The following is a 12064-nucleotide window of genomic DNA, read 5'->3' on the forward strand; positions in this document are numbered from 1 at the left end:
TACTTATCTGCAAAATCTTCAGTAATGTGTGGGATTTGTATTCCATCACGAAAATTCGTCGTTTACACTTGTCAAGAGATTTTGGACTGCCTAAATGTACTACACTACTAGCAGCCGTCCCCATTTCATACGGGAAAGTTTTCTTTAATCTTTTCATCAGACAGCTGGCTTCCTTAAACACTGTACAGACAGGATTCGCCTGTATACTTTCACCTACAAAAGCAACAGCCTAATTTAGTACTTTTTACCCTAGCTTACACCTATAGTGCTATGAAAAAGCCTCTTTCATAAAAAAAGCTGGCATGAATCCTTAGGAAAGTGGAGGCACTTTTATTTTCTAATCTGCTTACTCCTGAAACAAACTTAAGATGTATTTGTTTATAATACAACACTTGTTACGGTCGGTTTTATTATGTTGGTCGAGACAGTCTTTCTACGTACAGACAGTACACACACTTACAGTGTGGAATAAAGAAAATGTAGGATAAAAATATAACTAAAATAGGTGTAGACCGATGACAAAAAAAAAAAAAATCCTAGACTAGAAAATCCTAGACTGGGTTATTTTTTCTACAAATCATTCTGATTCATCAAGGCAAGGTGTGGATCTTTGTATGTTTAAAACACTAAAAGGACGTTAAATATGAACGCGTACACACACACACACACACACACACACACACACACACACACAAACACAAAAAGAACACCTAGTGGAATGAATGTTCTTGCTTAGCGTGTACATTGTTCGTTACAAAGGCTTGTGCCAGCCTACTGGTAACGAACTCCTATGTAAAACAAAGATGGAGGTTTGTTCTGTTGCCTATTAATTTCTTTTAAGAGAAATGCCCGCTGAAATGTGTCTCCTGAAGATATCCTAAATACATTTTTGACATTTTATACAATAACAAACAGACTAAAGAGTTGTTCCTCGAAGTTTTTGGGAGCCGGGTAGGCCGTGAAGCCTCGGCATCTAGAGCCTAAAAGTTGCAGGCTGCTGGAGACCGTTAATGTGATGATCATGTGGCTCGGCTAAGGAGTTACAGGATTAACAGTGAACAAACAAACAAACGCACTCCATATTTACTATTAGCTTGCTTTGTATAGATAAAACAACAGAACAACCGTAGTGTTTAAAAAGTGACTCGCATTTTGTATGGTATTCAAAAATATCAAAGCATTTTGTTTGGTATCCAAAAATATCAAAAAGACAATAGAAAACAGGCTGAGAACCTCTTTGGTGTAATGGTCACTGTTCACCGCACCACATTGCACGAATGCTGTTTATTAATAAGGGCGAGACAGGCAGCCACGCACCCGCGAGATGACAGACGGTCATCCGGCAGTGACGAGTGACAAGTGCCTCCTCTCGGTGCTGGGAGACGTACACCATTGACATCTATCCTGGAGAGAAAATTCTACAACCATAGTTTGGTGTCATTCATTCGTAGGCGACTGAGGTCCGGTGAGCCATCCTGAGGGAGGCAAGAGCCGACGGGCGGCTCAAGGACGTGGGGCGAAGGTGATTAGGCGACGAGGAAGGCGCTGACAGGCAGCTGCGAGAGAGCGTCGTTCATCACCTTTTGCACCATGTCGTTCAGCCTGACCACCACTTGCGGCTTCACCTCCCGCAGGATTTCCCGCCCGTTGTCGTTGATGAAGCGGTTCACGGCGCGACCTGTGGCGGAGATGTTGATGTTTTCGTGAACATAAGGTTAAATGAAATAAAAAGAGGGGTAGGATACAGGTCAGTAAAAGAAAGTGAGGAAAGAGAAGTGTGAGAGACATGCTATATTTTCCCTTATGATAAAATAGGCAGACCAAACAGAAGGGGGGGTCGGACAATGCACTTAGAACACGAAAGGGTAAGTGCATGATGCATCCTCACTAATAAAATTAGTTATCTGAATACATATGAAATGGTGATGAGGCATTCTGAAGTTTTGATTCAGAAATACGAAAAATGTAGGCTTCACTCATTAGAGGCTTTTCGGTGGATTCTAATCTACACTATTCCTAGCTAAGAATTAAGTAGTGAATGAACGAAAGGTAAGAATGAAAATCATACAAATACACTGTTAGCATACAGGAGAGAAAAGTGATCCGAAAGAAAGAAAAAAAAATCTGGCACCACGCACCGAGGAGTGGGTCGCCGTTGAAGAGGTCGCTGAGGTGCATCCTGAGGTGCTCAATAGTGAAGTCTATGTCGGTGTTGGTGACGCGCAGCCTGTCAGACCCGTCAGCCTGCGTCTCCACACTCAGCTGGCTGGTGCCCGTCGCGTCCACGCCCTCTGTTGGCAGAGTGGTGGAGGTTAGGGGTGAGGGGTGATGTTACGGGGGTGATCATGGTGGTCTAGGAAATGAGGGTAAATGGTGCTTAGGTGTACAAATAAATATTCTGAAAACCAATAAACTAACAAACACCTGAAGACTGCTGTAGAGTTGTTGAATGGTATGACCATCAACTAAAGTCTTTGTTCACTAAATTGATCCAGAAGACCCGCCCCTTCCCTCACCCTCGCTCCCAGGTAACAACATAACTCCTAACCCTGATGTCCCCCTTTGAAAAAACAAAAAAAAACATTAACTAACCTCCTTTCATTCAATTCATCAGCTGCCACAGTTATGGCTTCCGAGTCAGTTTAGTGTAAGGTGACTATAGTAACAAACTTCCCCATACCACTTTTATACAATTGTTTCCTTGAGATTGAAGGGTTCTGGTAAGCGTCTTTAGATTATTTCCTCGTCTCAACTTCTCACAATTAACTGTAGCCTCCATAGTAAAACAGTGCAGGTGGAATACCCTAGTAACTTATTATGTACATTGTACCGAGCTAAAAATCTGAGATCTATATTACAGGAATTAAATAGCGTACAGAGACGCCACTCATTAAGTACGATATAGTATGCTTCGAAACTCGCCGCCACACTACTGAATTTTTCCTCGTAACACCTCCACCAGTACTGCTTCAACTACTACTACTTCTACTACTTCTACCGGCACCAGTACTCCTGTTCCTACCACTACTATCCACCGTCCTCAACTTCAACTACTATGTATTTCAAGGCCCGCGACATATCGTTTTATTGCAATAGCGTCTAAACTAGGTTTCTGACTGACACGGCATTAAAACACATTGTGTTTCAGACACCGACGTAATTATGAAAAATATAACCAAGTATCTACTCTGCTTCATTAAGGTAGTTGTCTTAGACACATGCCAGCAAAATCTGACAGAAAGGAGTGTCATAAAAAAGGCAAATGGCAACTAGGGCACTGGGAGCGGGCTGCTGAGGTGTGTCTACCATGACGTATGGCCGTGACGTGTACTCTTGCCACGCCCACCAGTCCTTGACTACTATTATAAATAATGTAAAACGTGTACTGAAATATATTGCTCTGTGATGGAGTTTAAGGATATTGAACCGTGCTTGTGTAGGAATGAATTGATATTCGACCTCAGTTGAGGCTATTACCCTAATACAATTAATTAACAGGGCACCGTACCCTGCCACCTGAGCATCAACTGGCCTTTGGGGTTGGATGGTAGTCGGAGTTGTGAGCGATCGTTGCCTGGTGCACGTGTTACATTCCTATTTACTGTATGGGTACTGACTTTGCCAGGCATGGTCATATCGCTGTTATTGTAACAATGCTCAGCCACTATGGGCTGCAATTAATGTACAATGCAATAACTGTTCATAATGAATTATGAGCATCCCATCACCTCCATCCACTCCTCAGTCAGGCGACTTCATAGCGCATGTATATGCTCCTCCAAGAATCCGCATAATCCAAGAAAATGTCTATTATAAATGCAGCAGGTTTCATTATCCCAATAGTATCATAACTACCCTAAAACAACAATATTATATATACATATATATATATATATATATATATATATATATATATATATATATATATATATATATATATATATATATATATAACATTATAAGATACTATGCTTAGATAAATCAATGGCCAGGTAGCAGGGTACGGTGCCCTGTTAATTAATTGTATTAGGGTAATTGCCTCAACTGAGGTCGAATATGAATTCATTCTTACACAAGCACGGTTCAATATCCTTAAACTCCATCACAGAGCAATATATTTCAGTACACGTTTTACATTATTTATAATAGTAGTCAAGGACTGGTGGGCGTGGCAAGAGTACACGTGACGGCCATACGTCATGGTAGACACACCTCAGCAGCCCGCTCCCAGTGCCCCAGTTGCCATTTGCCTTTTTGATGACTCGCCTTTCTATCAGATTTTGCTGGCATGTCTCTAAGACAACTACCCTAATGAAGCAGAGTAGATATTTGGTTATATTTTTCCTAATTACGTCGGTCTCTGAAACACAATATGTTTTAATGCCGTGTCAGTCAGAAACCTAGTTTAGACGCTATTGCAATAAAACGATATGTCGCGGGCCTTGAAATACATAGGTTGTGCTGACCATTTAGCAGAAAAAGTGAATAAAACCAATAATTTAGTGGGATTAATCATAAGAACCTTTGTTGCATTGGATGCTGAAATATTTAAATCCTTGTTTAAAGCATTAGTAAGACCACATTATTGAATACGCCAATCAAGTATGGAGTCCTTACTAGGTAAAAGACATTGAAATGGTGGAAAACGTTCAGCGAAGGGCTACTAGGATGGTACCTGAACTTAAAGGACTTACCTACGAAGAGACTGAGGAAGCTGAGACTACCGACACTGGCATATAGAAGAGCACGTGGAGATCTAATTGAGGCCTACAAGATACTCACTGGGGGAATTCACTGAAACCTTTTAAGTCAAGATCACGGTTGGATGTGAGAAAGTATGCTTTCCCAAGTAGAGTGGTAAACAACTGGAATCAACTGCCTGAGTGGGTGGTGGCAGCAACCTCAGTGACTCCGTTTGAGGCCAGACTAGATAAATTCTGGGCTAATCTAGATTTGAAATATAATTACAAGGCACAAATAATCCACCACACACTGCCACAAGTTGTTAATGTAGATCTGGAGTCACAGGCGTAAGGAGGTCTTCTGTAAGTATCTGTAAAAGTATTATTATCCTTTGTACTTCACCTCAACTACCATTACTTCTACCAACATCAGTACTCCCATTACTACCACTACTACCCCTCGTCCTACACCTATCGACCCACCATCCCATTATTATACCTCCACCATTACTACACTAGCACTACCTCCAATACAACAACAGCAGCAGCAGCAGCAGCGCCACGACACTCACTGAAGTTGGCCCAGAAGTCTCCGGAACCACGCACGGGGAAGAGGAAGAGCCGCCCGTCGAGCTTGTACAAGCCAGTTATCATCATCTCGGGGACGTGGAGACCCACTGTAAGCACCTGCTGCACGGGATCGGCGCTGGAGCGGAAGGAAAGAAGTTAAGTGGTGGGATGGGTACAGACAGAGTTAGATAAATTCATGTATTGTGAGATTAGGTGGGGTTGGATTTACAGGGGCTGCCTTGTTATAAACCTACGAACCTCTTGCAGACTTCTTATGATCTTACTATAGGAAGCGAAAAAAAGTCGAGGTGGGTTATGATTAAAAGGGAAGGAGTGGTAAGGAGGGGTGAAAAGGGTGGTAATGAAGAAAGGAGAGAGAAAAAAAAGGTGGCGATAAAGGGAGGAGAGAGAAAAGGAAGCGATGAAAAAAAAAAATGAGACGAGAAAGACGACAGAGATGGAGTAAGGGGTGAGAAATAAGGTGGCGGTGAAGGAAGGGGTGAGAAATAAGGTGGCGATGAAGGAAGGGGTGAGAAATAAGGTGGCGGTGAAGGAAGGGGTGAGAAATAAGGTGGCGATGAAGGAAGGGGTGAGAAATAAGGTGGCGATGAAGGAAGGGGTGAGAAATAAGGTGGCGGTGAAGGAAGGGGTGAGAAATAAGGTGGCGGTGAAGGAAGGGGTGAGAAATAAGGTGGCGATGAAGGAAGGGGTGAGAAATAAGGTGGCGATGAAGGAAGGGTCGAGAAATAAGGTGGCGATGAAGGAAGGGGTGAGAAATAAGGTGGCGGTGAAGGAAGGGGTGAGAGATAAGGTGGTGATGAAGGAAGGGGTGAGAAATAAGGTGGCGTTGAAGGAAGGGGTGAGAAATAAGGTGGCGATGAAGGAAGGGGCGAGAAATAAGGTGGCGATGAAGGAAGGGGTGAGAAATAAGGTGGCGATGAAGGAAGGGGTGAGAAATAAGGTGGCGGTGAAGGAAGGGGCGAGAAATAAGGTGGCGATGAAGGAAGGGGTGAGAAATAAGGTGGCGATGAAGGAAGGGGTGAGAAATAAGGTGGCGATGAAGGAATAGTTGAGAAATAAGGTGGCGATGAAGGAAGGGGCGAGAAATAAGGTGGCGATGAAGGAAGGGGCGAGAAATAAGGTGGCGATGAAGGATGGGGTGAGGAATAAGGTATGATGAAGGAAGGTGAGAAATAAGGTGGCGATGAAGGAAGGGGTGAGAAATAAGGTGGCGGTGAAGGAAGGGGCGAGAAATAAGGTGGCAATGAAGGAAGGGGCGAGAAATAAGGTGGCGATGAAGGAAGGGGTGAGAAATAAGGTGGCGATGAAGGAAGGGGCGAGAAATAAGGTGGCGATGAAGGAAGGGGTGAGAAATAAGGTGGCGATGAAGGAAGGGGTGAGGAATAAGGTGGCAATGAAGGAAGGGGCGAGAAATAAGGTGGCAATGAAGGAAGGGGCGAGAAATAAGGTGGCAATGAAGGAAGGGGCGAGAAATAAGGTGGCGATGAAGGAAGGGGCGAGAAATAAGGTGGCGGTGAAGGAAGGGGTGAGAGATAAGGTGGTGATGAAGGAAGGGGTGAGAAATAAGGTGGCGGTGAAGGAAGGGGTGAGAAATAAGGTGGTGATGAAGGAAGGGGTGAGAAATAAGGTGGTGATGAAGGAAGGGGTGAGAAATAAGGTGGCGATGAAGGAAGGGGTGAGAAATAAGGTGGCGATGAAGGAAGGGGTGAGAAATAAGGTGGCGATGAAGGAAGGGGTGAGAAATAAGGTGGCGATGAAGGAAGGGGTGAGAAATAAGGTGGCGATGAAGGAAGGGAATTAAAGGTGATAAGTAAGGAAAGACAGTGAGGAGGCGATGAAGGTAGGAAAGAGAGAAAGGGGACGATGAAAAGAGGGGCGAGAAAAATTATGAAAAATGGCCGAGAAAGAAGGTGGCGATGAGGTAGTTAGACACACACACATGTTTATGGTCATATGAGACGGACTATTTTATTTATCTATTATTTGTTCATTTGATATTTTCTAGCTGGGACATTTGATGATATTAGAGATTGTTGTAGGACTGGCCAATAATAGCTTTGCGTGCCATGGAGGTTGGTTGGTCAATGATACTGACCAATATTTTTTCTTCCGTTAGTGGGTACACAGGTTCCAAGCATATCCATTGCTTAGTTAAATAGTTCATAGATTTCTGGGACAGTTTGGAAAGTTTCGTTTAGTCGGCGCAACATCTGTGGTCATATGCCGGAGAGAGACAGAAGGGGAAGGAATTATAGGAGAAGGGAACAGATCCCAGGAGACGGGACACAACCCCCGATAAATGCCTGGCACCCATTCACTGCTGGGTGCACAGGGGCGTAAGGTATCGGAAAAGCCGCCCAAATTTTTCCACTCCGCCCGGGAATCGAACCCGGGCTCTCTCGGTTGTGAGCCGAGTGTGTTAACCACTGCACCACGAATGCCCCATAGATTTCTGGTGTGATTGACTGGCTCATGTTTCTTGGATAAGCAGTTTATTTTCCGGATGGTTGGTTTAGTGGTTGAATAAGCTGCAATGAATGATGGACTAAGTAGCTAACGCTTTGACAGACAGACTTACTGTACTCTCACACTTTCGTTCCTTTACTCTCTCATTCTGACTCACTTGATGGAGGTGGTGCTGTAGTTGGAGAGGCCGGTGACCTTGACTTGGGTGAAGGTGGACTTGATGGTGACAGCGCCCTGGCCTTGGCGGAACTCAATGGAGGGGATTTGCATGGGCTCGAGCGGCGGCAGGGACAGCTCGGGGATGCCTGGGGGCAGGGACGGGGTATTAGGCACTATTTGATAGCCATTTTCGGCACCAACAACCTTTTTATTTCATGATTAAGGGAGGCAGGCTTGGACAAAAGTTAAAAAAATGCAGAGGGATCATTATTCGTAAAGAAAAGGTGGGGAAGATGCCAAATAAGTTATCAATTTTAGTTATAATGAGAAGACTTGATACTTCCCTCCTGAAAAAGATGAAGTCAGGGGAAGGAGGAAATACAGAGGATGGAAGGCGGCTAATAGGACGCCACGTCAACCCATATCAACTAAATGACCCATTAAACGCTTATCTGATTTTAGTGAAAAGTTTGCGAACATAACCTATTAACCAGAGTCAAAGACGAGCCGGGACTAAAAATATACAGGTTATTTTAGTAGAAATATTGGACAAAATAATAATACCCAAAAAATCATTCATTGGTGGAGGCTTATTTGAGCAGAAGCAATGGAAAGGTCCTTTGTGTACATTGCATGCAGACCAAGGGGTACATGACACTGATGCAAGAGGAGCAGCTTGTGTTTGTTGATTTAATCTGAACGATGACCAAGCACTTCTAACAGGCTGGCATGTTTTTGTCGACGACTGACAATAAGCAATGACCAACTAAAACCAGCGTTGTGTAGACTAATGGTGAGGAGAGGCGACAAATATTGTTGTTTTGGAGGAAAAGAGACGAGAGGATGTGAAACTTGCTGCATGATAACAGTGACAATGTAACTTTTCGGAAAAGGTTTAAAATGTCACAGAATGTCGGTACTTGCATGACGTTGGCAAGTTTCTCGAAAAAAAAATGTAAAACCAACCATGTGAACCTTATTTTTACTATTTATGACTTTTCTTAATACTGAACTGAAGGTTGGATTGACTTTTAAGAAACTGATCCTAAATAGAAATATAAAATAACCGATTGACTCAATGAACAAATACAGCTAGAATTGAAATAAAACAGTAACGACTCGAACCAGACGTGAACCAGGTATTTAATTCAGTACCCGGCTCACTCGAAGTTTAAGCTCAAAGTTTCTTATAAAGAGACAACAAAAAAGAAGGGTAGGAAGAAAATAACAAGTCATGACAAAACTGAAGGCGGGCAAGGATGAAGACTGTCATCATCAAGCGCGGGAAAGAACGGCAGAGACCTGGATCTGGATTAATGATGCGCAGGGCACCTGTATAGGTGCATAACATGCATATTTGTGTTGGCTGTTGGGGGCACGGAGGAGCCGGGTGTGCAGGGGAGGGAAGTGAAGTAAGTGTAATTGTTAGTGTTGGTGTGTTGGTGACAAGTGAGTATGTATTTGTTTTTTGAATGAGTATTGTACCGCAGTCTAAAATCTGTTGAGGGAGGTTGTTCCAGTCACGTATGGTGCGTGGAAAGTATGAGTGCTTGTATGCGTCAGTGTTAGTATGATATGTTTGGTATTTATGGATGTGTGTGTTACGAGTACGTTGACTGTTTGCGTTATGTATGTATGTTTGTGGGTCAATGTCAATGCGAGTGTTTGTGATCTAGTACATAAGTGTAAGTCTGTGTGCTTGTCTGCGTATGTGAAGAGGTTCCATGTTTATCTGTTGTTTGATCCGTGTTGTGATTCCAGGCGTTCGAGTGTAATTGTTTGTAATGAACCTAGCCGCCTTGGTGTTGATTTGTTCTAACCTATCAATGTTTCTATGTGTGTGTGTGAGGATCCCACACCGTGGAGCAGTATTCCAGTGTTGGTCTCACAAGTGTGTCATAAGCAATACGTGTTTAATGTCAGGTGTGCAGTTATGTAAATTCCTCCTGAGGAGCCCCAGTGTTCTGTTGGCTGTGGCACTGATGTGGTCTATGTGAGTGTTGAATTTCAAGTTAGTTGAGAGATGGATACCAAGATACTTGTGTGTGTGAACTGATTCTAAATCTGAATAGTGGAGAGTATGTGTGATGGATGTGGTTGTGCGCTCTGGTGAATCTTAATAGTTTGCATTTGTCTGGTCGGAGACGAGGATGGAGACAAGACTACAGACGTCAGCAACATCGTAAGGGGAAACCAGAACCAGTAAGGAACAACGGAGATATGAATGAATATTTTCCAGCAATATAGTATGTGCGCGTGTGTGTGTGTGTGTGTGTGTGTGTGTGTGTGAACGGGAAAAAACATTGGTCATGGCAGAAACGAGGGCGAGAATGGATCATGGGTAATTGTATGACCCTGATGGTAGTTTGACAAAGCTTATGTACCATGAAAGTAAAAAAAAGAAAAAAAAATACTCTTGAGAACTTGGTTAATCTCATTCTCGGACTTAACCCGGTGGCAGTCGGGATCTTGTTTCTTAATGGTCCCTCTAAGCGAGAAAAATGAGAAAAAATTACCCCTCACACAAACCATTTCATAATATATATCAAAGCATTTGTGGCCCGTCGCTGCTACAGGGTTAGGAAGTTGCTGAAGTGAGGGCGGAAGTGTCTGAGAATACTGTCCTTGATACTGTACACCGCTAGACAGGAAAGAGACACGAACCATGACAGGAGGAAAGGGATGATAATCAAGACAAGAAACAGTAATATCCCGAGAGAGAAAAGGAACCAAAGTGATGGTCAGGACGAGAGAAAGGATGAGAATAAAAGTATAGCTCAAACATCACAAGAGGAAAAGAAAGTCATAAGAAAGAGGCTGGGGACGAGAACCAAGACAATGAACAGCAACATCACGAAAGGAAAAGAAAGTCATGACAAGAAAGAGGCTGGGGACGAGAACCAAGACAATGAACAGCAACATCACGAAAGGAAAAGAAAGTCATGACAAGAAAGAGGCTGGGGACGAGAACCAAGACAATGAACAGCAACATCAGAAGAGGAAAAGAAAGTCATGACAAGAAAGAGGCTGGGGACGAGAACCAAGACAATGAACAGCAACATCACGAGAGGAAAAGAAAGTCATGACAAGAAAGAGGCTGGGGACGAGAACCAAGACAATGAACAGCAACATCACAAGAGGAAAAGAAAGTCATGACAAGAAAGAGGCTGGGGACGAGAACCAAGACAATGAACAGCAACATCACGAAAGGAAAAGAAAGTCATGACAAGAAAGAGGCTGGGGACGAGAACCAAGACAATGAACAGCAACATCACGAAAGGAAAAGAAAGTCATGACAAGAAAGAGGCTGGGGACGAGAACCAAGACAATGAACAGCAACATCAGAAGAGGAAAAGAAAGTCATGACAAGAAAGAGGCTGGGGACGAGAACCAAGACAATGAACAACAACATCACGCGAGGAAAAGAAAGTCATGACAAGAAAGAGGCTGGGGACGAGAACCAAGACAATGAACAGCAACATCACGCGAGGAAAAGAAAGTCATGACAAGAAAGAGGCTGGGGACGAGAACCAAGACAATGAACAGCAACATCACGAAAGGAAAAGAAAGTCATGACAAGAAAGAGGCTGGGGACGAGAACCAAGACAATGAACAGCAACATCAGAAGAGGAAAAGAAAGTCATGACAAGAAAGAGGCTGGGGACGAGAACCAAGACAATGAACAGCAACATCACAAGAGGAAAAGAAAGTCATGACAAGAAAGAGGCTGGGGACGAGAACCAAGACAATGAACAGCAACATCACGCGAGGAAAAGAAAGTCATGACAAGAAAGAGGCTGGGGACGAGAACCAAGACAATGAACAGCAACATCACGCGAGGAAAAGAAAGTCATGACAAGAATGAGGCTGGGGACGAGAACCAAGACAATGAACAGCAACATCACAAAGGAAAAGAAAGTTATGACGGAGGAGGGCGGAGATGAGAGCCAAGATATCAGCAACATTGTGAGAGAAATGAAGTAATAAAAAGGAGCCATGAAACGAAAATGTCTAAAAAGATTACTGAAGGATTATAATAAACAGCATCGTGAGGGCGGAAAAAAACACAAGAACAATGACGTCGAAAAGGAGGAAGAGACTTTTTAGCAGCATCATGAAGGGGGAAAGCAGCGAAAAGACGAAGATGGGGACGAAAAAGAAGATAA

At 43.4% G+C, this 12064-nt stretch overlaps 1 protein-coding gene and 1 long non-coding RNA gene across 17 annotated transcripts in view; one reads left to right on the forward strand and one right to left on the reverse strand.

The window, feature by feature from the left end:
• Nucleotides 1-1071: 1071 nt before the first annotated feature.
• Nucleotides 1072-12064, reverse strand: part of LOC126995532 (uncharacterized) — a 32913-nt gene continuing 21920 nt past the window's right edge. Inside the window, exons 3-6 of the mRNA XM_050855167.1 lie at nucleotides 7897-8044; nucleotides 5255-5388; nucleotides 2139-2291; nucleotides 1072-1678 (exon numbers count right to left, since the gene is read on the reverse strand). Coding sequence (XP_050711124.1) covers nucleotides 1527-1678; nucleotides 2139-2291; nucleotides 5255-5388; nucleotides 7897-8044 — 587 coding nt within the window. The 3' untranslated portion in view covers nucleotides 1072-1526. The remainder of the gene's footprint in view (nucleotides 1679-2138; nucleotides 2292-5254; nucleotides 5389-7896; nucleotides 8045-12064) is intronic.
• On the forward strand, nucleotides 5395-7889 carry LOC126995536 (uncharacterized). Of its 16 annotated transcripts, none has more exons than XR_007750416.1 (5): nucleotides 5395-5973; nucleotides 6154-6273; nucleotides 6334-6393; nucleotides 6751-6810; nucleotides 6931-7889. It is a non-coding gene; the product is annotated as an uncharacterized LOC126995536 (long non-coding RNA). The 16 variants fall into 16 exon arrangements; XR_007750421.1 differs by lacking the exon at nucleotides 6751-6810 and adding an exon at nucleotides 6571-6630 and having other exon boundaries at nucleotides 6364-6393; XR_007750410.1 differs by lacking the exons at nucleotides 6334-6393; nucleotides 6751-6810 and adding an exon at nucleotides 6541-6630 and having other exon boundaries at nucleotides 6154-6303.

The sequence above is a fragment of the Eriocheir sinensis genome, chromosome 1, assembly GCF_024679095.1.
Source record: "Eriocheir sinensis breed Jianghai 21 chromosome 1, ASM2467909v1, whole genome shotgun sequence".
Lineage (NCBI taxonomy): Eukaryota > Metazoa > Arthropoda > Malacostraca > Decapoda > Varunidae > Eriocheir > Eriocheir sinensis.